This window comes from Nothobranchius furzeri, chromosome 17, assembly GCF_043380555.1.
Source record: "Nothobranchius furzeri strain GRZ-AD chromosome 17, NfurGRZ-RIMD1, whole genome shotgun sequence".
In the NCBI taxonomy this organism is placed as follows: Eukaryota; Metazoa; Chordata; class Actinopteri; order Cyprinodontiformes; family Nothobranchiidae; genus Nothobranchius; species Nothobranchius furzeri.
In genome coordinates this window covers 22,707,496-22,733,596 of record NC_091757.1, presented here as the reverse complement: position 1 = coordinate 22,733,596, position 26,101 = coordinate 22,707,496, and the positions used below count along the sequence as shown (strand labels likewise).

Sequence of the window (26,101 nt, the reverse complement as noted above, 5' to 3'; positions counted from 1 at the left end):
ATTTTATCTTTTTATTGCAGGGATTAGATAACCGCTTCGTATTCACTCAGACAACAGAAGAGAGAGAGTCAAGTTTAAAAGTTAAGAATTTTATTACTAACAAATTAAACTAGACTGACTTTAAAACTAAATGTACAGTGTAACTAAAATGGATGAGGTGGTGAATGGATGACGTGTGCTGTAGATCAGAACCAGCAAATCCGAAGAAGCGATTAGATCTGACGGGAACTGAAGGTGTTGTTTTCGCATCAAGCTTTGATTAGGAGGTCCATAAACACATGAGACACCATCATGTCGGTCTACCTACCCTTCGGGAAGTCCTCTGTAGATCCAGAATGTCGAGGTCTTAGCTTGACCCTCTCTGGAACTGAGCCGGTAGGAAAAGCAGAGGTTCCAACCAGACCAGTATTTGAGTTACTTCTGGGTACACGACAGTTTGTTGGCATCTGGTGAGACCCAAGCCTGGGTCTGGATGGTTCAACATTTGTTCTGAAAGGAACTGTTGCCACTGTTGAGATAGCGACGAATTTTCAGCTTGTCGTTGGTTCTTTTCGGTTAGAGTTGAGATCAGGATTGGCCACTCCGTCACTTTCTCTGGAGTGCTTCGAACTGGCGTTAGAGCTGACGTGGCATTGTTTTATACTTCGGATGTTATGGTTTATTATGTTTCGGAGCGTTCGTAATATGCACCGGGAAGTCCAGAGCGTACTTTGTGCTATTAAACTTGTCACGGCCAGGACGACTATACTGCTCCTCCTGAGTGAGGTTTGACGATCCAGTGGACCCTCCTCTCCAGAACCCCTGAATAGAACTTACCAGGAAGGCTCAGGAGTGTGATCCCTCTCTAGTTGGAACAATCTGAATACACACAAATAAATGATCATGCTTTGTAATAAATGATTTATTGAATCAGCAACAGATAAAATATACTCAGAAAAATAAAAGCTTTTCTTGGATGTTGGAGAGACAAGTAAAAAGAAACCGAAATCATCCATGTAAAAATGTCTGACCATAAACAGATGATGTACACCATCAAAGGCCAAATAAAAGGTTACCTCACACTAATAGTTTTAATCTTTTAAATAACTTCAGGTACATAATGAAGACATTCATCAGAAGGGGGAGTGTATAGTGATTAATGCTCAGAACGTGAACAACCCACCCCGCTAATACTTTGTTACTAAACTGTTAACGACACTGAGGAATGACCGATCAAACAAACCAACCAAGGAACATTTAAAGTAAACATATTGATAACTAGATCCTCACTAAAACCTCTACACATGCTAAGGTTACGGGGTAGAGACGGTTGATCCACACACAGCCGTTTAACGTGGCGTCACAGAGGCCATCTTAGGGGGTTCATACACAACTTAAAACTGGCAAAAAAAAGTACAGGGCTTAAAAAAGGCACCTAACACCAGGTTAGCTTCTCTCTAGAGTTTGGGCCCAACTTATTTCAAAAAGACAGGATTTGGAAATACATCTGAATGATACACCGGACTGGAGAAAGAAGAAAACTTGGTGTTGGTTTCAGACTCTTGATCCTCCTCATGTGTCGCAGCTCTCAATGTAGGAAGGAGGAGCCTCTGGAAAAGAAAGAAACCATCAGACATGTTCCATAACGACTTTTCATAATCACAACCACAGCAGCAGTCAGCTTCTACATGTCCATTTCTGGAGTCCGACGCAGAAAATCTTGGCCCGGGTCAGCTGTTAGAGCAGACAGCTACTAAGCCAGGTGTTAGTCTGGTCTAACGGGGTTTCATTTAAAACTGTTGTAAAGAAACGGTCGGCAGTTGCAGCTAACGAAAGGTCTGAACGTTCCTTAAGTTCTAGTTCACCAAGAGGGTTTTATCATAACCTGCTAAATAAACTCCATAAGTGGTCCTCCACAAAGCAGTGAAGAACATATTGGGATTGTATTTATACGGCTTGCTTAGTCACCGTTTTTGTAATGGCAACATCCCAAAACAATGGGCCCAGCCCTGTTGGACCAGAACACACCCCTTCTGAAGACACGCCCTTAACTAACAGGTACTAACCTCTGGGATAAGACGAGAGGCCATAGTCTGGAGGTGCAGTGTTGACTGGTGCCGCCGTCATGCTGGCACCATTCAGGGAGGGGTAAAGACAGGTCACCCCTATGGGCCCACTGGGTGCAGGTCTGTTGGGCTGTTGGTTCTGTGGGAAAAAGAGGCCTGGGGCATAGCTGAAGGCATTGGGTGACACCAGCTGAGACTGACGTTTGTTGGAGAAGTCTTCATTCATCAAACTTCCTCCTTCAGCTGCTGGGTGGTACTCAGCTGGAGGAGCGCTGGGGGAACCGTGGGAGGACATCCTGGAGCGCGGGGCAGGTCGAGGCGCAGGTTTAGGAGTGGGCCCAGAGGATGGTGTGGACATAGAGGAGGTAGGTGCATCTGGGGTAGAGACCGGGCCTGCTGCCTCTTCAGTTGTAGGAGGAGCCTCTTTTTTTTTTGAACATCGTTTTTTGTCCAGTGAGACATTGCCGATGTGGACTGGTAGTGTCAGCAAGACATCAGGAGACTTCAGATTCACCTGAGTTAGGATAAAATAAGAAAATACGACATCAGCAAAAGTCTAAGAATATTTAAAAGTTTAATAATAAAATGACAGGGTAAAGTATGTTTGAAACAAACATCAGGAGCTTCAGTCATTAAGCTCCATTACGCACAAAATGAAGCCTGAAAATAGCGTGAATAACTTTCTACACAGTCATTTGAAGGTGATGTGTACAAGGATAGAGTAAAAATCACATCCTGAAGTCACATTTGGTTAGAGCAATTTCTCGCTCACTCTTGTTCCGCGAGTTTCATGGCTGTTGCCCTTTACGGATCAGCAGAACATTCTAGAGAACAAGCTGAGATGAGTCCTACACAGTACGCTGATAAATACATTGTAATAACTGGTGCTAACACTCTTGGGTGTTTTACGGTCAGGACCGCTCACTACTCAGTAATATGCACTCGCATAGAGGAAGTGTTTTTACCGTGTCTGCTGCTGTTAGCTAGCTGTTCTTGCTTTTAAATAGGGGTCGACAGATTTATCAGTCGGCCTATTAATCGGGCCGTAATTTAACATTTTTTCCATAATCGACATCGGCCAATAAGCCTTTTTAGTAGAACCGATTTAAAGTCAGGCACCTCCGTGAGAAGCCCGCTGCTGCTGGAAGCTGGTGAAGGACCCCGATCCAAAGCACTCGGAGTATTTACCTCTGAGTAAAAGGTAAGGCTTGCCTTTGGTGTTTCAAACCCTACAGCTGTGTGTTTAGGGTGAATTAAAAGTAAAACATTAAATAAAAGTTAGCTGAGTGAAAGCAAAAACGAGCTGTAAGAACCGCCGCTAACCGGCAGCATGCTGCTAATGCTAGGCTAGCTTGTAGTTAGCTTTAGAGACCGTCTGAAACTCTCAGCTGCTTTTAGCTTAACATGCTAGCTCCAGTATGGGAGGTTGAGAATTTCACTCTGAGCCCGCAACTTGCGGGCCGCAAGAGAGGAGAGTCCTACAGTGTCTGCACCACCTCCTGGTGGGAGGAGCTTAAGAACGTCACACGCTCCTCCAGTTCTTACGTGGATGACACGGTGAACAGAAACACAGAAAAAGATCTGTATATAAACACAGCTCTTGTTTTTCTGTTTAGCGTGTAATCTGTGGTCAGAAACAGCACAGACGAGTAAAGACTAGTTTTAATTAGTATGTAAAATCTAACATCAGCAGTCAGTAGCACTAGTGAATAGTCAGGGTCATTAATAGATGAGTGTTTCTCTAATAGTTCTCATATAGACTGTAATGTGCTGAGTTCTCCTCTGCTCTTTCTGCTACAGACTCAACTGAAGATGGATGCTCTACACAAACACTAACAGCTGTTTCTCATGTTTAGTTTCTGTCTGATGGCTCAACTAAAGTCACATCCAGCATGGCAGCAAGTCATGGAGCCAAACCAAGGAAAGGAGGTGTGATATCAGCAGGAGGCTGGTGAGCTGTGAGCTGAAGAAGGTAATAACACAACCTGAAGGTTCCCCATCTCCAGGCTAACACACAAGCTACTGCTGAGCCAAGAGCACTAAAGGGTTAGTTAATACTGAAGCTGTTTTACATGAAGATGTTATGAAATAGTCCGTTAAAAAGACTGGATGTACTTTAGCTGTTGCTATTATGTATTTTTATATATTATAACATCAGTTATTTTTCTGTAGAATGTGTCTTTCTATTCTAAAGGTGCATTTACTTATACTTACATGTAAATGTGTACATCCCTATAAATGTACAGGGGTGTCTCTGCTATGCTACCATCTCTTCAGTATCAGCGGAGGGAGCCCCGTGGTTCGCTTCACTGCCGTGCGTCGTCTGTGTCAGCGGAGAAAGTAGGGCCAGGGAGGGGGTTGGGACCACACTTAGCCCTCCAGGCACACATGGTAAACGCCATTTGAATTAATGCGATTGGCTAAAGACAAAATATGGTAGCCAGTGCCAGCCGGGCACTACCTCGCGTGTCCTCCAATCAGCTCTAAATATTCTACCAGATAGCCCCCCTCTTTCAGATGGTTTCTGCCGCAGAGACTCCAGATGGAAATGTGTAGACTCGACAGGGGGCGGGGCTACACTTAGCAATCTGGCTGCTGCCAGATTATTTTAAGGTTATTTTAAGTTGGCCACACTTTTAGCTCTCCACAGATTGGTATTCTTTTTAGCGTACAGCTTGCTGGTAGTTTTTTGGTTAGTTTTTTTGCTTGTACGACCACTCCCGGGTGGTGGAGAAACTGCCTAAAAAGTTTCTTTTTCAGCTGGTTTGTTGCTTTCTCCCGCTGTGTCCGGATCATAGTTCTGTTCTCGGACCTGGTTTGGTCCAAGCTTCAGAACCTGGACAGAGAACTTCATGGTGGACTCAATCCTCAGCTCTGTTGCTGCAAAAGCTGCTTAAACCATCATCCCTCCACTATTGAGCCGACACATGAGCTGATGGTGCTTTAACCTTATCCACTCAGGTCCGTTTCTTAAAACCCATCTGCTCCAAATGAGAAGGTTTCTACTCCCGTTCATACAGACAGAGATGAGAGTTAGCTTACCTTGATATAATACTCAATCTTTATCAGCTCACAGCCAACCAGGGAGGACTGTGGGAGAGGGGGGATGATGATCTGCTCCTTCCACTCCACCTCCCGGCCTGCCTTCACGGCACCCCCCTCCACCTCCGCTATCATCTTCACATCGTGTATGGGCTTCTTCATCTCATAGGTCACTCTCTGAGAACACCACAGAACATGCAGATCAACAGACTGGGCTCAACAAGACCTGACTGGGCCAACTGTTTTTGAGCAGCAGCACATCCACTTCATCACTTCTCCTGCCAAACAGACGTATCTGCCCTCAGCCTGCGGGAAGCCGTCTCCACACAAACACCTGAGAGTGGGCCTGCATTCTTGTTGATGACCAGCAGGGGGAAGACTAGTCTAACTCTATTAGAATCAAATCAAAGATACTTTATTAATCCCAGAGGGAAATTAAGAGTTTCAGTACACACAATTCAGAGATCAGACATACATGGGCAAGACACATGACAAGAATTGGTGACTGTGGTCATTCGCAACCCTGAGTCGTGCTGCCTTAATAGAGATAAGAGGGTTACATGAGGATTGGTTCAGGTGGAGGGAAAAAAAGGCACTTCAGAGTTACCCTCCACCAGGAGGGCTGCTTTGCTCTGCAAAAAAACACCTCAAACATAAATGCAACAGACTTCAGACAACACAACATAAGTGTCCACTAGGTGGGGTGGTGGGTTGGGACTATCCCCACTTCAGTTCCTGCAGCCACGATAAGCAGCGCATGTCACCTCAGTGTGGATAGGGGGAGGAGCATTGAGGGTTGGAGGGTTGCAGTGACCCTGGAACGTTTCAGCGGCCTTCCCGCAGTCCCGCTCAGGCTGGGAAAGGAGACAGAGTTGAGTTGCCATAGCGACGGCACATTCCACATATCTTCTGAGGGGGGAGTTTTCGTTGGAGCCTTGCAGGCTCAAGGGCGCCAGATTCCGATTAGAAATTGTTTTGGGGCCAGAGAGAATTTCCTCTCTGTCTTACAGTTTGTTGGTCCTCAACCTCTCAAAATCCCAATAATGGACGTTAATCTATCCCAATCCGTGCTGATTCATCTACTCTCTCCATGATGGTATCCATCTTTGTGCCCAATGAATGAATCTCCACCAAAGTCCCAAGCTTATGATTCATCTTGACAATTATGTGAGTCTGTGAATTCACAGCGCGGTGCAAACCATCTCTGAGCTCTGGGATCAGGCCAATATTCCTCGACAGCTCGTTAATTTTCCGGTAAGCCAGGTAGCCTCCAAGGCCAATGAGCAGGAAACCTGACACCAACACCACGAATATCCACACGTCTTCAGAGTCCTCCACAGACAGCTGAGATAAACAAATCAAGTTCTTCTGTTTCCAGGAGTCCATGATGTGTCCAACTGGGTCTGTCCCGGCGGGGCATCCAGGAGCCCCTTCTCCCATTCTCATCGTTGAAAAAATGTTATCAATCGCGTTGAGAGACCAACTGACGAGATCCATTTGAGTGAATTTCAGTTTCCTGTAAAACACAATCTAAAGCAGGGGTGCTCAACTCCGGTCATGGAGGTCTGTTTCCAGCACGTTTTAGTGGTTTCCCTGATTCAACACACTTGATTCACCGGTGCAGCAGCTCATCATATAGCCCTAGTCTAAAGTCTGTAAAAGATCTCAGGAGGCTGCGGCCTAGTACCAGCTCAGTGGCCTAATGGTAGAGTCTCCACCCTGAGTCTGGGAGATCAGTGTTCGATTCCTGGTCGGGTCATACCAAAGACTTTGAAAAAATGAGACCCAACGCCTCCCTGCTTGACACTCAGCATTAAGGGGTTGGATTGGGGGGGTTAAACCACCAAATGGTTCCCGAGCGCGGGGAGCGGTGAGCTGCAGACACAGCTGCCACCCCAGGGAATGGGTCAAATGTGGAGAACAAATTTCGCGCACAAACGTGTGTGTGTGACAACTAATGGGACTTTAACTTTGAGGCTGCTGTTAAAGCAGTCAGGACAAACAGGACAGGTAAAGATCTTACCTCATTGGTTATGGGACTGGAATGTCCTCTGAGACAACAAGACAAACCATCTCGGTTTGATAAATGAAGAATCTTTCTACAGGTCGTGTCTGCAGTCAGCTGAGCATGAAAACAAACTTCTACATTCAAAGTTAAATATGAAAATAAATAAAAATCGTGCTTCACCTGCATTAGACTGGCTGCCATGTGACCTGTGGTCTTTGTTGATTGGTTGTGGATGCTGGCTGTCACCTGGATGACCTGGCCAGGTGTATAACCCTTCATGTCTGTTTGGGCCTTCAGGACAACTGTGCCCGTTTTCACGAGCATGTAGGTGAACTGCTGAGTTACTGCTGAGCAGGAGGGTCCCTGTAAACACAAACAACATTCTAAATACCAAAAACCTACAGTAAACAAACCATCGTGTAGCTGTTTACAAATCAAAAACCGAACACGGCCACAACAAGCAGCACCGAGTCAGGCCAGCCTGTCACTAAAAACAAAACGGTGAGTGGAGGATTGTTCAGAACATCTTCAGGGAGTTTTGAAGCTCGAGACTGGTCTCAAATAACACACCAGATATGTAGACATCTCCTAGGACAACGCCATAATGGTGTGGCTGATCGGTACATATACAGACATCTGTGGTCTCGCTAGGGTAGGGCAATCATCACATTTTTGGTTCAACTTTGACTCCAAAGAATCACAGAAAACTGTAAATGGACAAGCAACAATTACGGTTATTTAGGGAGCTGCGCATCATCCGACCCTCTGAAGGCTAAACTCACCTGTACTCAGAGGTCTGCTGCACGCCCCGGCACGCACACCAAAAGCACCAAACACAGAGATTTACTTTTTCACAGGACGATTTTTAACAAAACATCAGATGTTCTCTCAAACTCAAACACTTTTCCTAAAAAGTTGGATATACCTAGTTTTAAATGCTATTACTGTGATGCACAACAAGAGACTTTTAGGCTTTATCCAAGAGTTTCAAGCAGGGCTTTTCCAGAATGCATGAGAAGCCCTCGTCTTCCAAACCCAGTCTCAGACCACGGCACCACGCCAACACCTGATCAGTCTATAAAGAACACTACACACACACACACACACACAGCACCAGAACCAGTAGGTGAGCTGGCCCAGCACGACTCACCCATATATCTGGAACTTCGTTCAGGTTTAAGAGTCTCAGCAGGAAGAAAGACTTCTCTGTGTTGTAATCCTTGGAGAACCGTGGTGTGTCGATAAAGGCCCTGACTCTGTAGACAATCCTCCCATAGTTCCCTTCAAAAGATGTTGGTGCGGTGGCTGTGGGAACAGCAACAGCTTCATTTTAATTCACTGTTTAATCAGATTAAGCTGTCTGAAGCAGGGTGTCACAACAGGTTTATTCTTTCTTCTGATCAGTCACCGAACTAGATGGAAGAGGTAATAAGAAGCAGCTTAAAAACATGTCTCAGGTTGTAAGAAGACCAGTTGGACGGGTTCTGAGCTTCCACCATGTGAGACTAGAGAAGACGTTCCCTGAAAAGAAAGACCTCCAGCAGGTTTGAACACAAAGACCTGCTGTCTCAGAGCACGCCAACATCAACTCAAACCTGTAGCAGTGAGCAGAATACCGTCCTGGTGTTCCAGCAACACAAGACGAATGAAACAAGTACAGGTGTGCTGTCAAACACGTCAGAGCCTCTTCAAAGTGTTTTCATACGTTTGACGTCAGCCGAAGGCCTATCGGCCTATCACAGCGTCATGTGGGAGCGACCCAACAGATTCCACTCCTCTGATGGGCCAGTACCAGATGACATCATCGGAGAGAGTTGGAGAATATAAAGACTGTAATGTCCACCTAACTTTTAGAGCTTGTGTGCAATAAAACCTCCCCCAGCCCAGAGAAGCAGGACTGCAGTCTCCTCGGCTTGGCTCACGCTCATGATCACATGATCACACGATGGTGCCGGGTTGGATCTGATCCGATACTCAGGAAATGAAAACTGGCTGACTTCTGCTCTCCTTGATGCTGCTAGTTCAAACATTCATGTTTCTAAAAGTTAATTATTAGCTGATGTTTAATAACATGATTGTGCAATAGCGAGTGGGCGGTGCTCTCAGCCGGGTGAGTGGGCGGGGCTTACAGCCCCACATTGCTCTGGTCCCCAGCTGCACCTGTTAACCTGATTCTGTGGCTTCGTTTTTCAGCAACAGAGGCCGGAGTCAGCCGGTGTGCCTCGACATGTTTGTGGTTCCACCATCATGCAAACTGAAGATACCAGTGTTCTAATTACCAATGCTCTGATTTAAAACACTTGTTAAAACCAAACAAAGATCATTAAATCTCCATGTTCTGGATTTCCTCAGGCCAGAAGCACCTTCCTCCTTGTGTTTCTCAGTTATATCTGCAGCTGTAATGTAACACAGTTCATGAGCAGTAGTCTCTGCAGGCCTGCTAACCGGGGAGTTGACCGAAATCCTGTTAAACTATAATATTCTGTTACATTCTCAGCCCACAGCAACTTAAAGAAGTGTGTGACCCAAATCCAGCCCATGTGCGCGTCTGGTTTAGCTTTCTTGGTCTTGGTTTTTTCTTACTAATGCGGTCATCTGGTTCCTTCTTAATTTGTTGTTGTTGATCGGAGGACCCACTCAAAAACCAGAAATCTCATCTCAAGTGGTTTCTATCCTCCTGCAACATGTGTGCATAAATAAATAAATAAACATAACAAAAGACACACAAACAGAAACAAGCCAGAGGCAACAAATCCAGGGGTCTCATTTATCAAACATGGCGTAGAATCCGTACTAAAACCGTACTTAAGCTCAGCAAAAAAAAGTACTTACGCCAAGCAGGTGTGTGATCTATCAAACATGGAGGACGCACAGCTGCACGCAATCTCCGCTTCATAAATCGGAGACTAACGAGAATGTTTCTGAGCTGCTTTTTAGTCACACCCCGCCCCCTCACCACGCCCACTTACTGCCATAAATGGTCAATGCAAAGTGCCTTGTGGGTCTCATGCATATACATAAGCCGGCTGTTGCAGCGCTCCGCCAATGACATGGCGACCGTAGATCAAGGCAGATCAAGGAAGCGCAATTTCACAAGCAGAAGTTGAGGTACCTGTGGGTGAGGTGGAGAAATGAAAGGAAGTACTTTTGCAAAACTAATAAGAGAAAATCCACGGAGTGGCACAACGTTGCTGAAGCCGTCAATGTTGGGAGTTCTTCAGAGAGATCTGTGGTGGATATAAAAAAATGGTCCAATCGGGATTCGATCCCCAGACTCCCGGGTGAAAGTCACACGCGCTAACCAGTCACCCAAACGGAGATCTCCCTTGTTCAAGCAGCCAGGGCGGATGATCAATCGGGTCACAGTGACAGGACACACACCGTCACAGACGCATGATGTTCTGTCTCAATATGTCCCCCTGCTGACATTCTGCATTCTGTATTCTGCGCTTCAGGCTGTGTGCGCGTGTGTGTGTGCATGTGTGTGCGTGCATGTGTGTGTGTGTGTGTGTGTGTGGGGGGGGGGGGGGGGTCTTGTTCTGTGTGAAAATGAAGCAGTACAAGTGATAATGCTGCAGGAATTAATAATGTTATCCTTCTCAGCAGCAGCACTGCAGGTGCTCTCCGTGTCCAACATGTGTGTAAGCCAGGTCCTTAGTCAGCTTAAAGTTGCGCACATTTTTCCACTAAGTTTTCTTTCATAAATCCCAAAGTTTGCGTGGAAAGTTGCTTACGCAGTTTTCCGACCCCGTTTTGTGTGTAAGCAAGCTTTATGAATGAGGCCCCAGATGATTACAGCTGATGAAGTAAAGTGCTCCCTTCGTCTGTTTCTCTGTGACTGAGTTAAGTGAACACAGATTTGTCTGCAGCGACTGAAGCCAGAATGCCTCATTCTCCATCCTCTCACCAAATGTAGAGGTCCCGCCCCCTAGCAGACAGCACTTAGACGGCTAGCACCCGAGTTAGCGAGACAAGTTGTGTGAAAGTCTCCCAGTGCAGCTCCCAATAACTATTAAGGAGCATTTAGTACATTTCAATGAAATATGTCGGCCAAATTTCTCTGTGCTTACCACACCACGCCCGTCACGTCTTGCTGTGGTCTTAATTAATGATCCTACTAGTAACCCAGCAGTAGAGCATATACACAGAGTCTTAACTTAAAGCAGCACGTTTCAGGCCCCACACACACACTGGGCGTTACTTTAGATCTTGTTTTCTCTTTGGGACTAAAAATCAATCATTTACATGTTAAAGAGGTTCATGTGAGTGACCACAGCTGCATTTTCTTTAATGTCCTATCTAATGTTGAATCTGTCCCTCACAACCTAAAATCAAAGAGACGTAACATTAATCAATCAGCAGTGAATGGATTTTCTAGATTATTTGACAGCAGCTCAGTTCAGGGTGATGATTCAAGCTTGTTCATCCAGTCACTGGATAAACAACGCTGCAGTATCTTAGATAAAATAGCTCCTGTTAAGCAGATCACTTTTTCTAGCAAGAGAAAAAGTCCCTGGATTTATCGAAACATTTACATTTTCAGAAGGACATGCTGCAGAGCCCAGAGCCGTTGGAAGTCGACTAGATCAGAAAGTCACAGGCTGCACCTTAAAGAACTGATAACATCTCTGAATGAGGCGGTGAAAACTTCCAGGGCCACTTACTTTGCTCAGCTGATTGCTGTAAACAAAAACAACTAAAGTCCTGTTTGACACCATAAACCAGATTGTTTCACCTCACGCCCCTCATGCCAGTTTACTCAAGGTCTCTAGCAGTCTTTGGTAATTAATCCGGAAATATCAGGGCAAGTTTTTCACCCCCATCTACTTCCTACCCCCCATCCAACCCCCTCCCTCCCAACCATGGTCTGTCTTTACTCCTGTAGATTTCCAGGTCATTTGCCTCATTCAGAAACACATGAAACCAACCTCATGCCCTGCTGATTTCATTCCTGCTACCTTGTTAATCAGGATGTTTGACCAAACTGGCCCAAGCTTTGTAGATTTTATTAATCTATCCCTACAATCTGGCTCTGTACCATCTGTTTTCAAACATGCAGTTGTTGAACCCTCCCTTAAAAAAACAAGTTTGGACTCATCTCAGCCTAAAAACCACAGACCCGTTTCTAAATGACCCTTCATCTCTAAAATATGGTAAAAGGTTGTGGCGGATCAGCTGATTACTTTTCTGGAATTACACAACAGTTTTGACTAGGGATGTGAAGGTTCACGAGGGAGGGTTGAACCGTTTTGGTTCGGTCCACTTGCGTACCGTTTTGGTTAATTTCTTCACTTAAATAATGAATTTTTATTTGCGTGACTTAAGTGCAGCAGATAAAAGTTCCTAGGCAAGTTTCCGCACGGACGCTGTATTGAGTAACGCACAATGGCTGCACGCGCTCGATCTCCGTTTAAAAAACGTGATCTGCAAATTCTGTTCAAGGCCTTTCAGAGCGGATCAAACCAGCTGGCAGTTGCTGCTACCGTCCTGTAGAGACGCTGAATGGAGCGTTGTCGCGTCGCCCCTCCCTCCCTTGTCTCACAGTATGCAGACACGCAGCGGCTTAAGTGTAAACAAACACGTCTGCTGAACATCTCCGCTGGGACAATTGTAGTAAAGTTCATATCCTAAAACAAAAATACGGTGCGGAGGAAGCTCGTTATTTAATAGAGTATAATATAATAAGAAGGAACTCTGGGCGGAGTGAGGTGAGTTTTAAGGCTCGCTGCAGAAATACAAACAGGAGCAGTCAAATACAACACTTGTCTGTATGAGCGTGACACTCATAACTGCACAAATAACCTGTGAAATAATTAAAGACATCCCCCTAGATCAGTAGCCTGTGATGACACCTGGTTTTGCTCACTATAGGAGCCGCTTCAGATATTAAATAAAAATAATAATAACCCGAAAATTAATCGAACCAAACTCTTCAAAACACTGAACCGAACCAAACACGATTGTAGAGTACTGTTACACCTCGAGTTTTGATAAATTCCAGGCTGGTTTTGGTAAAAAGCGTTCAGCAGAAACAGCTCTGCTTAAAGTTTCCAGTGACGTCATGATGGCTGCAGACAACGGGGAGTTCACAGTGTTAGTATTGTTAGATCTTTCTGCAGCTTCTGACTCTGTTGATCATAACACCTTAATTAACAGACTTGGTGACCAGGTGGGGATCTCTGGAACTGGTCTAGACTGGTTTAGATCGTACCTTTCTAACAGAAGTTACAGTGTCTGTAGAAACCAAATCATGTCAGATTCTACTCATCTGTTCTCTGGGGTACCCCAAGGCTCTATTTTGGGTCCACTGTTGTTTCTACTGTACATACACCCTCTTGGACAGATACTTGATTATTTTCATAATGTCTCTTATCACCCCATTGCTCCTGAGAGCATGGTTCCCCTGATTAGTCTAAAACAGGGGTCCTCAATTATAATGGTGGTGGTGGTGGGGGTGGGTGTGTGTGTGTGTGGGGGGGGGGGGGTGCTGCTGCTGTTTGGATTGCTGGCTGTAATGCACATAACACATGAGCTTGCAATAAAAAGCAGGACAACACCTGTCCCCCTCCAGCTCGGCTGTGTGACTGCACTAACCTGTCCTGTGGGACCCTCACCATGTGACCCTCATGTCCATGCTGTCTCTGGAGGAGCAGATAGGAAACAAAACCTCCTGTAACTTAAAATGAACCAAAGCTTCCTCCCAGTTTCTCTTTAAGCTGAATTTAACATCAGTTTATAATCATATAACAAAATAATAAAGTGGAACAAGAACTTCTATCTTCCATTTCTCTCTCCTTTTAACTTCTCCGTGTCCCTAAATAAAAGAGACAGACGATCACGCTGCAGCCGCCGTCACTGACCCCGCCCCCTCCCCAAGACCAGATGACGTCCTCTTCTATGATGCAGAATAGTTTATGCCCGCATCTCACGTATTGATTATTTGATTATTTTCCTCAGCTCTATCCATCCTACACCTCCCGGTCGGCCATCGGGGTGGGGGGTGCGTGCAGGGTTTGGGGGCCACAAAGAGAGGGCCTGCGGGCAGAGGCGGTTTTACCATTAGGCATAGGTAGGCGGCCGCCTGGGGCCCCCTTGTTTTGGGGGGCCCTAGCCCTGACCGCCGGCACTCCTCTGTTAATGCCACAATATTCTTATTACCAACCTGTGGCCGCAGACGGGACTGGACATGCTTCTCATTACCATAATTCCTAAACCGTTCAAGATATCATTAAAATTCCAAAAGTGCTGAAAAGATTAAAAATGGGGCTTTTCGTGCATATACAATACATTACGGTAGCCACCGGGATTCCCTGTCTTGAGCACAACGAATCACAACACAGATTCAGAGACGTGCTGAGTTAGTCGTCCAAAATGCTCCGTTTTATAACTTTTGAATGTCTGATCAGATTCAACAAATTCCAACGGTTCCTAAAAGTACATAAAAGCAGCTTTCCAAGGATCTATAGCATGAAGCAATCAGAGTTAGGGAAAATATCGCTACGAGGGGAAATCCTGCTGTACAGCCTGATTGAAACGGAGCGCAGCGTCGCGGTGAAAGCGGATAACGGAACGGGGAAGCTAATCAGCATAAAAACCAGCATGAAATTATGGAAATGCCTCAAAGAAAATCAACACGATCTGTTAGGTGTCCCAGAAGGCTTATATCTGAAGACAGTGACCACGAAGAAGGACAGATCTCCGGTGAACCAGGGTATGAACGTTTGTTCAGTCTTTATTTTTTTATTTTTTTTATTTGAACAACCCTCAACTATTTGCTAATTGTAAGATTCAGCATCATTCCAGCATTATTTACCTTTTTACAATAAATAATTACTTTTGCTAAAACAAATGTTTTTGGTATAGCAGTGCACGGTGTGCAAGAGAAGCACCCCATGGCAGTGTGAGGTGTGCAGGACTCTGCCTGCAGCTGGAGAGAAACTGCTTCAGGGTCTACCACATCAAATAAAAACGTCTGAAAGTTTACAAAAATAAATGGTCTTAAAAACTGCTAAAAAAGATACCAAGGTTCACACTTTTTTAAGAATAGATGCATTACAGATGAAAGTTGCCCAGTAATTTTGAAGTTCCTGTTCAGTAATAAATGTAAAAAATTAAAATCCGTTTTTTGCTTTTTTTCACTTTTAAGCTGATTTTTTAAAGGCTGTAATAGAAATAAATTCTAAATACAAACAAACTGCGAAGGTTGGTGTCAAAACATGAACTTGAAATGGTTCTCCTTGCCTTTATCTCCTCCCATCTAGATTACTGTAACACACTCTTCACATGTTTTAACAAAAAAGCCCTTGACCGCCTTTAGTTGGTCCAGAACTCTGCAGCGAGGCTCCTAACTGGAGCAAACAGAAGAGCTCCCATCACTCCTATTCTGGTGTCTCTGCACTGGTTACCCGTTAACTTTAGAGTTCATTTTAGAATCCTGACTAGAACCAACCCGAGTCCTCAGGTCCACACACCAGAACCTTCTAGAAGTTCCAAAGACCAGATATAAAAGTTAAGGTGATCGCTCCTTCCAGACTGTTGCACCCCGACTCTGGAATGATCTCATTTATCCTTACGCAGCGCTAACAGTCTGGACACCTTTAAACAAACAGCTGGAGACTCTTATCTAAAGCTGCTTTTACATAAACCTTTTATTTTCTTATTTTTAACTAAAGTTTGTAATCTTTCATCTGTTTATGAAATAGTATTATTTTATGACTTTATTTTTTATGATGTTAATCTGATTCCGTTTTGAGATTATGATTTTATGACTGTTTTATTTTGTTTTGTTCTATGTGAAGCACGTTGTGATTCTATGTCTGTGATAAGTGCTATAGAAATAAAATTACTTAATTACTACATGATGTTGCAAAAAGTCTTTCTAAATTAACACCCAATAAGGTCACAGGGCCAGATGGCCTCAAAGCCTGTCTGCTAGAAGACTGTGCTCAACAACTAAAGGGAGTTTTCACACAGCCGTTTCAGTACCTTCTAAACTTGGGGGAGGTACCAAAAGCCTGGAAAGTCAATAAAATGAGCAGTTCCAAAAAAGCAGGGTGCTACTGCTCCTAATGATTTTAGGCCAGTGGCCCTCAGCTCTGTATTTTGTAAGACAATGGAACGGGTCCTTGTCAACCACCTAAGTAGCTCAGTGCTGATGCGCTGGACCCACTCCAGTTTGCATACACAAGAAAGAGAGGCACTGGGGATGCTGTGCTGGCTCTGCTGGATGCACAGATTTGTTTTTACAACTGAATTTGTGATTAATAATCCAATTTTTATGTAAATCAAGTATGCTGATGACATGGCTTTGGTGAGATTAATGGAAAAACAAGACTCTAGGGGAGAAGCATTGTTTTTATCACATACCCAGGCCTTGGAGTATTGGTGTGTTCAGAGTGAGTTGGAGATCAAGTAGCCAAGACCAAGGAGCTCATTATATCTCTGAAACAAGACTTTACAGTGGAACCAGTTTCACTTTCTAACCGGTCTGTTGAACACGTGGAACACTTTAAATACTTAGGCTCATTCTTAGACTGTCGGCTCAGTTTTGCCAAAAACACTGACTACATCTATAAGAAGTGCTCACAGAGACTATCTTTTGAGAAAGCTCAGAGTCTAGGTGTCAGTCAGCACACCCTAGAGCTCGTTTATAAAGCATCTGCGGAGAGCATTTTGACTCTACACCTCCCAGCCTGGTCTGGTCATGTGAACTGCAAATCCAGGCCAAACTCCTGCGATTTGTCCCATAGGCAGACAAAATAGTTGGCAGGCCCCAGAAAACTATCTCCCAGTTGGCTGCTGAAAGGGCGAGGAACACTGCAAGGAACATTGTAGCAGACAGCAGTCATCCTCTTGTCCGTCAATTTGAACCCTTGAGCTCGGGAAGGCGTTTTAGGGTGCCTCTTGCCACCAAATATATATAAGAAATAATTTGTACCAAGTGCTCCACTGATCCTTAACCAACGTAAACGATGAGACCCAACCAGAGCACATAGTGTCATGAATGTTTGTATACATGAATGTTTTTAGTTCTTGAGAGCCGAAGGAAAATGTCCACCACTGTGGACAATAAAGTTCATTCTATTCTATTCTGAGTACTTTGTGGCCACCACCAGGGGAAACAACGGATCTCAGTGGTCACCTCCAACACAACCATAAAGATCTACAAGGCTCCAGAAAGCCTAGCAAACCCAAAGTCTCTGACGTTAAGACATGCAAGAGCATGACAACCCACCAGATGTCCTCCATCATAGGTTTGTGGATGGAACTCATGAGAAACCATCAAGGTGGAATGAGGAAGCAACGGAGGCACTAGCAGGTGTAGCGTTATGAAGTTTATAATGGTCTGCCCTTAACAGCTGCCCCTTCACACAGTAACACCGCCAAGGTCGGACGCTTGGTTCAGCATGCTTACATTCCAGGAGAAGAGACAGAAGAACAGAAGAAGAACGCTTTTCATGGATTAATCAAAGTACTTTATTTGTGATAAGCTAATCAAAGCATTTGTTGATCATTAATAATCAGGTGAATGATCTGTGAAATAAAGATGTCATGAGTTCAGTGTTTAAATGAATAAACAGGACTGCACCAGACACACTGATATGCATTACCATGGAAACGCATGACACATTGTTTTCAACCAATCAGAACTTTCGTCTGTGGTAGGGCAGAATCTGGTTTGTTTATGAAAGTCGTCCAATCCGGTTTACTAAGATTCTTAAACAACTGGGAGATATAAAAAGAAGGCAACGCCATTTTAAGTCAGTTCCACGTTACGTTCCACTTTCAGCAGTTACATGTTGAACTCAGCTCCAGGACATCCGAGTTCCTAAGGATTTCCATCGTCATCATTAAGAAGTTCAGACTGGCCAGCTGGACTTCCTACTTTGAGCTGAAATCTGTCAAGCTGGAGATTTTCCGTCGTTTATACCAACGAGACAATGTTCCTTCAAAATAAGAGTGAACTTGCTGACGCCTGCCGACTACGACCGGAGTTATCCTCAGACGGGCGTTGTGTGCTGCGACCGCTGTTTCAACCAGCTCCAGTACCCATGAAGGTCCGAGGACCTGGCAACTCCTGATCTACACGGGAGACTCCCTACGGTACGTGGTCACGGCACAAAATGGCGGCTCATGTCATCAGCAATCGAAGCCTCGTGGTAGCCTAGTCATAACAACCAGATCCGCTACTCAGCCTAGAGATTCTGAACAAAACACACACACACACCAGCACGAAACATCCAAATCCATATGCATTCATCATTGAGATAGTCCTGGTAGATTGTCAGAATTTATAATTATAGAAATTAAAGATTCTTAAACGATCCCAACTCTCTCTTTCTTGTCTCTCAGTCAATACAGAGTGTTTAAGTAAACTCCCTGATGATAAAAACAACCACTTCTGATTGATTACTTAGATTGTATAAATATACAAAATCAGGTAATTAAATTATTTAATTGCAGTATATAAATATACAACTTCAAATCACAACACCGGTTATTTGGCTAAGGCTACACTGCTAAAGAATACATCAAGCCGAGAGCCACTGAACTAAAGAGCTGGGTCAGGGTGCAGTCACTAATGGCTATGGGAGTAAACACATCTGTTTAGCTCTGGAAATGTTCAGAAGTGCCGTCCTGCTTTAAATAGCTCCAACATATTTAAATGATTATTATTAAAATATCGAAACAGCTCATGCTGATTTTGAAATTTCAAATGAAATGGTTGTGGTGTGTAAGAAGTATTTATACACAGAGGTGAAAGACAAAGTCATATCATCATTGCAACATTCATCACCGTTATCACGTTATCATATTGTGCTGCCCTAGTTCAAATAGGAACCCTTTACAGGAGTTTTTACGCTAGTGATTAAGACATTTGCACATTAAATGCTTCATAAACCTTCCACTAACTACTTTGGGAAAATCAGAGCAGGACATGCCAGAAAACGTTTGGATTAAAGTCCTGAAACTGATGCCAGGAGGACAGACGACATGCAGAAACATGAGAAAATCCCACCAACACAGGAGGGAATCCAGATGCCTGTGCTCTTACCTGGGATGAGAAACTTGAAGGGAAATGTGTGCTCCCCCTGTTTCAGTGTTCCTATTCAGACACAAAGAGCACAGATAAAATCTGTCAGTGGAGTCGGAAACAATCGGCCTTCTGTTTTGGTTCCGCACAGCCGCCTCAGGGCTGCAGGGGAAATCCAGCCTCTGCTTTAGAGACGTTACATTCCCACCGCACCGTACATATTACATGCTAACGTGTTTACATTGTAGTGAGCCATCTCATGTGTAGGTCCGTGTTTGGTTGAACTTCAGACGGTTGTGTCATCTGTTGAGTGGCGTACCTTTGTCTGCAACAGAGACAGTGTTGTTGAAGTACTGCTCCTCCATCGCCCACGCCGTGTCGTTCATCTTACTGGTGATGCCACAGAAACCATTGCAGCTCACTTTGATGGCTGTAAACAAGAGTTTGACTCAGATGAAGCATCAATGCTCAACGGTCAAGTCTCACCAGACCCGTCTGACAACTTGACCTGATAAAGAAAAGAGCCTGAGAAACTCCCCAGTGTGTCAGAAATAAACAGCTACTGCTAATGTCAGCGATTTTACTTATGTCACAAACCTTCAACAGCTTTGAGTTCTTACAGTTGTTACAAACGGCTGAAAATGCTGCTATGATCCAGCTGAACAGCTGTTTAGAGACAAACAACCTGCTAGATGGTTTCCAGTCAGGCTTTAGACAACACCACAGCATTGACTGCACTGACTATGTATTAAACGACATTCCCTTAAATACCCATTCAGGCTAGGGTCGGGCGATTTGTAGAATTTTTCCCACCGCCAATCGTCAGCCCCAAAAACAGACGACGGGCGATTTATTTGTGCGTGATTCGTCATGATGCACGGACTGAGCTGCGAACACAGAAGTCCAAAACACAGATTGTTTATAGAAGAGCAACACATACATATGTTTGCTGGAAGATAAATTTAGATTTTTCCTTTTGTTTAATTTTGGGTTTGTAGGGCTAGGGGCGACGTATAAACAGCTGGTTTTAAACATGGTTACAGGGCTAAAAGGAAGCCGCTTTGTTTCCCACTGTTGTGCTAAAATGTTTTTTTTCTGAACAAATGCTTCTGGGTTTCTTTCTTTTACGGGTTTGAGTAGAAAATGAAATGAATGGTTGCTGAGTTTGAAAGCACTCTGAGGAGGGAGCATTTGCTCGCAGCCAGAGGTAACATGATCCATTTATCCCATCACTTTCATTTTTAAAATAAAAAACCACTGAATACCGTTAAAATTTCCATTCAATTTAATTAATATTTAGTCAAAACAAGCTAACAGAGTGCCCCAGTAACAAAAACATTACCTATCATAGTTATGCAGATGACATCCAGATCTACATCACCTAAACCCTTTTCAGATTGACATTCCGGAATATGTGCGGACAATTCAGTCCGGTTTTAACCAGAACTGTGTTTGCATACACACCACTTTTGTACCTGAACTTGTCCTTTCGGCTGCCTTCACACAGCAGGGACAAGTTCCAGATGTCTGCGGGGGGGGGGGGGGGGCTGTACCCAGATATTGCGTAAACATGGTGCGGCGGGCGTGCATGCGTCATTTACCCAAACAAAGCCATTCAGTCAAACATGGCAGACGAAGAGATAGAATTCTCACAGATCAGACTTGTGTCAAGCATAACTCTGCGCACACGGAGACGCGTAAGAGACCTGGATGATGAAGCTCAATGGTTAAAGGAATCACGGAAGCGGTGTGAAGCGCTCCGTCGCGCGTCTAGATGGTACCGTAGGAGGCGAGCTGCCGTGGGTCGCTGCATGCTACAGGAGCGAGCCATCTACAGTAGGTGCACACATTCATGCGTTCATCTCCAGCAGGCTGGATTATTGCAATGGTCTTCAAACTGATCTTCCCAAAACAACTGCAGCTTATTCAGAACGCTGCTGCTAGAGTCTAAACAAGAACCAAGAGAACCGAGCACATCACTCCTGTTCCTACATATCTACACTGGTTAAACTACAGCACTGAGGTCAAAGTGCTTCTACTAGTTTATAAATCACTCAGCAGGGCTCTGAGATCCCGAGGGAGCGGTCAGCCTTTGAATGAATGTTATTATGCAGCACACACTGCATTTGCTCACCCTTTAACTTTGTTTCTTTTTCATTTTAAACTGTATTTTCTGTCATGTTGGTTTTAATGTACTTACTAATGGAAAGCACACTGAATTGGCCATGTGTATGACACGTGCCATACAAATAAAGCTACCTTGCCTTGCCTTGCAGCTTTTCCTAGTACGATTAATAGAACACAGAGAAGAAACCTGCAGCAGGAAGGACTCTGAACATGGTGATGCTCCTTTATCTAGTTTATTTTTTAACCCTGGTACATATGACACTGTATTGTGTTTAGAGGTAGAACAGATAAATTAGGCCAATTTACCTCCTTAGCAGCGATGGGAATAACGCCATTTAAAATAACAGCGTTACTAAAAAAAAATAAGTTTTTCAGTAACAAGTAATCTAATTAATTACCATCTTCTTTTATCATAATAACGCCGTTCCTGTTACTGATAAGGAAATGCGTGCGTTACCAATTCAGCAGCGCTGTATGTTGAAGCTGTCATCAGCTGATCGGGAGCTAAAGAGGTGGATGTTTTCATCCAAGAGCATCACCGCCGTGAAGAACGAGGAAGACGTGATGAATATCTACATCTGCAGCCGTGCCCTTCTTAGCGTGACAGCGGGACGTCCTGAAGGTCCGCTCACCTGTCCACCGCTCAGACGTCCTGATCTTCTACCTTCCTAGATGATCCAGCTGTAACCTGTTTCTGATCATGTCTTTAGTCCCGCTGTAACACTGATGCATCAGTCTCAGACGTCATGGAGCTCAGGTGTTATTAGAACTACCTGTGTGTGTTCACCACCCAGCTTCAGCTCTTCTGTGGTTGGGTCTGACCCAAGTTAGTAAATGTAAGTCCTCCATCAGGCTTGTGCCTCTTCTAGTGTCATTTTAAAGGATTTTATTTATTTATTTAACCGTTACTAGATTAGCAGCAACAGAAATGCTGCTAAAAACACACAGTTATGTGAAGCTGGGAAAATTAGAATACTGTACAAAATGACATTTATTTCAGTAATTAAACTAGACTGAGAGACCATCTAAAGGCTCAGGAACCTTTACAGGTGTTTCTATTAGCTGACTGGGGTCTTGTTAGATATCACACCGTCACATTTTAATAGTCTAGATTAGTGTGATGTTCCTGTTTGTAATTCCTCCTGTTAAGTGTCCATTTATTTAATTATTCAGTTTTATAAAAACATTTTATTATGTTCCAGTCATTAGTCATTCATATTTCACTAGTGTAGTAACTCATAGTGAATTAATTAAGTTTAATTAAGGCGGGAACCCATTTTTCTTGCATTCTTTAATTAAAAAAAATATATATATATTTGTTTTTTTTTGGGTAACTATAGTTACTTTTAGAATCTTGTAACTTGGTAAGTAATGGAGTAAATTTTTTGACAAAGTAATCAGTAACTAAAACGAATTACTTTTTAAAAGTAACGCTCCCAACACTGCTCCTTAGTAAAGCTGATATAAGGTCAGGCACATCCCAGGCAGCCAGCTAAGCTGAATTTGAATGTATTTTATGTTCCTGAATAACATCTCCACAACAAGTGTTTTAAGAATTGTTTAGAACTAGGGCTGGGCAATAAATGAAATGAAAAGATGCGTGTAGGTTCAATATCATCAAGCCACCCTCTAAAATGGGTATTTTTGTTTGTAAACGGGAACGCCCACTCCATATCGGGGGTGCCCCCTTCTTATTTGCTCCTGAAATGTTACTACACGTCCAATATTTCAAAATAAGATATTTTCTCCGCTCATCTATCTGTTCTCCATCGTTTTTAATACAGTTATTGAACGTCTGTGCTCACCCTGCCCTAGAGCTGAAACAACTAATCGATTTAATCGATTATAATCGATTATTAAAATAGTTAACAACTTTTTTAGTCATCGATTAGTTGTTTAATAATCATATTTTACCGCATAAAGTCTATTTTTACCACAATCTGACATCGGTTACAAGCTGTTAAATTTGCCGCCAGTGTGTGGCAGTAATGAGCCACTGATCTACCAGTGGAGCCGTAGAAGAAGAAATGAGCCAATGAGTGCCCTCGGTTTTCATGACGTATCACGTTACTGACGCTCATCTTGCTGTGAGAGATGGCGGAACAAGAGGAAATACGGAAGAAAAATAGAAGCGACAAAACTGAAGAGAAACCCCGGACAAAAACCTCACGAGTATGGGAGCACTTCACTCTAGATGCCTTGAAAAGACGGGTGACCTGCAAAATATGCAAAAACCATCTAGCATGGCACGGAAGCACGACGTCCCTAAGTGAACATTTGAGACGAAAACATGTGGGGGCTGATGCAGCAGAGGAAGAGCACCGCGGTCAAGTGAGCCATCATTTGGAAGAGCCAGCCCGGTAAGTAACAGAAAATACACAAGCTGGACTTAGTGTTTTAGCTGAGTTCGTTATAGTGGATGTTAAACATGTTTATTTGCCGCGTCAGTCTACGGTGTTCTACTTCTGATTGACTAAATGCAATCGTGAATCTCCTCCGTGTTGTGAATCATGCGCTTGCCAAATTCAGCACGTCTGTTTATAAGAATGTTCTCGTTAAGAGAAAAACGGCACAAACCCATAACTATGTTCCTCATTCAAAGAAGGACAACTCCGCGGTGAAAAATATACAGACGAGCTGTGTCCAGGTGAATATAACGCGGCATAGTTGTACGCTTTCAATTTTTAAATACAGGAGAAATTCAGAAAAAGTCACTTTTTTACTATTAAAAGGCTGTTTTACTATCTAACGCTGTAAAACGCCTCACAACACATTTTTGTCATGTTTCTTAAACAGTATTACACAAAATAAACATTTTTCACATTTCTCTAGCTAATTTAAACACTCCCGACTCAAAGTAAAAACCTCATGAGCTTCTTACTCAGAGCTTTTTAATAGTAAAAAAATTAGACTTTTCTGAATATCTCCTGTTGCGGGCTATTTTGTAGAACGTAACCCTCAAAATAAATGATCACTGTATATTGTTAATTAATTCAAATAATATAATATTGATTTAGTGTTGTAGTGTGTGTGCTGCTTTATTTTATATGTGTACTTATTTCAGTCTATTTGTGTTTCTTATGCAGAAAAAAAGCAAGCAACGATGAACAACTACATGGGGAACAAGACACTCACCCCACAGCAATTCATACCACTTACAAACTCTATTCTAAACATGCTGGTAAAAGACATGAGGCACCTATCCATGGTGGAAGGAGCAGGCTTCCAGCTAATGCTAAAAAATTATTCTGGACTGATATTTTGCACTGTTTAGCTCATTTTATACTGCTGACTGTGTTCATGTGCAATAAAATAGATTGCAGTCAACTGCACAATTCTCTTATGTTTTTTTCCTTAACTGAAATGCATCCATCACTTGTATAGGTTAAATAGCTAAACAATAACAAACCGATTAATCGAAAAAATAATCGACAGATTAATCGATTATTAAAATAATCGTTAGTTGCAGCCCTACCCTGCCCTTCCATTTTCTGTTACTGGTTTGACGTGAACATACTCTATGCTCTCCGAACCCGAACCTGCGTTTAAGCCCCGCCTCCTGTTTTATCCAGTTTATACAAATATTAAACTCAAAATGGGAGACTGTCAGTAAGGTGGAACACAGACTTTTCTCCTCTACTTCAGACTGTCTCTCATGAGAAGCTCACCGGAAACAACGCAGCTAGACAGGAAGAAGCCAGCGGCTTTTCAAAATAAATTTAAAACGTTTCATGATATTTAAATTCATTTCAAACTACGATTATGGTTAGTATAAGTGCGCAAATATAGGCAATATATTTCATACTCTGCATTGTTTAACAATAGTGTAACAGGTGACGATTTGTTATGGTTGGACTTTTATGCTGAAGGGGGTAATCTTGGCCGGTTGTGTGGAGAGTTCCGGTTCGGTTGTTTAGAAAGAGAAAACGAGCTAGTTTCATGTCCCTTTAGAAGCTGTACCACCTTGAGTCACGTAAAAATGTGACAGCCCCATCTAGTGGACAACTTTAGTTTCTGTGCATGCCTAGTTATCGTCCATTTATCATTATCAAGGTGAAATCCTCACTATATGGTGATATTGATTTTAGGCCATATCGCCCAGCCCCATTTTGAACTAAAATTTCTTTTAAAATATTTAATACTTGGTCAGGAAATTAACTTTAGTTAGATCTCTGATTTTAACACTGAGCGCAACTTTGAGATTTAACAGTTGGTTATCGTCTGAGTTCAAAACCCGATTCAGCTTCAGAAAGTTTGTGCATCAACTGGTGATATTAGTTGCATTTTAGCATGAAAATAAGGTGGAAAACATCTAGACTCCGGCCCTGAAAATCAGCAGCACATATCGGCCATTAGCTGGCCATGACCTACATATCAGCATCAGTATCAGCAATACAAAAACCCATAAAAGTCAACCTCTAATTGTGTTTATGTGGGTAATGAAAAGACAGCTTTGCCTCACTTTTGATGTATTAACCTAACTGATGAAATTATCTGTGTACAGCAAATTCAGACCAAATGTCTCAGAAGCTGAAACATGATGTTTTAAAGTCCCTAAAGCTGAATTTATACTTCTCCATCTGCGTCGGGACGGATGCACGCAACACCATTATTCGTTATTTCAAGGGCTCTCTAGCAGGCTTTTACTGTAACCCTCAACAAGACGGAGAACGTGTTTCTCAATGCCAAGGTGCCTGGCCTCGCAAGGCGACGTCTTACAAGGCCAGGCACCTTGCTTACGAGGACACCGTCCTTCCTTGGTGGACACCATGGTGGACATGGCGGTGGTCACGTAACGTCACGTGACACGGGAGATAATGTTATATTTTATACGTATAAGTTTCA

The 26,101-nt window shown here is 43.4% G+C and overlaps 1 protein-coding gene across 3 annotated transcripts in view; it reads right to left on the bottom strand.

Annotated features, from left to right (window-relative positions):
- Positions 1 to 886: 886 nt before the first annotated feature.
- Positions 887 to 26,101, bottom strand: part of LOC107373571 (arrestin domain-containing protein 1) — a 44,722-nt gene continuing 19,507 nt past the window's right edge. The window contains exons 2-8 of one of the 3 annotated variants that reach the window (XM_015941698.3): positions 19,449 to 19,559; positions 19,151 to 19,201; positions 8,246 to 8,400; positions 7,276 to 7,458; positions 5,088 to 5,264; positions 2,046 to 2,559; positions 887 to 1,589 (exon numbers count right to left, since the gene is read on the bottom strand). In XM_015941698.3, coding sequence (XP_015797184.3) covers positions 1,552 to 1,589; positions 2,046 to 2,559; positions 5,088 to 5,264; positions 7,276 to 7,458; positions 8,246 to 8,400; positions 19,151 to 19,201; positions 19,449 to 19,559 — 1,229 coding nt within the window. In that variant the 3' untranslated portion in view covers positions 887 to 1,551. The remainder of the gene's footprint in view (positions 1,590 to 2,045; positions 2,560 to 5,087; positions 5,265 to 7,275; positions 7,459 to 8,245; positions 8,401 to 19,150; positions 19,202 to 19,448; positions 19,560 to 26,101) is intronic. The other 2 variants (XM_054734601.2, XM_054734602.2) reach the window with 2 other exon arrangements.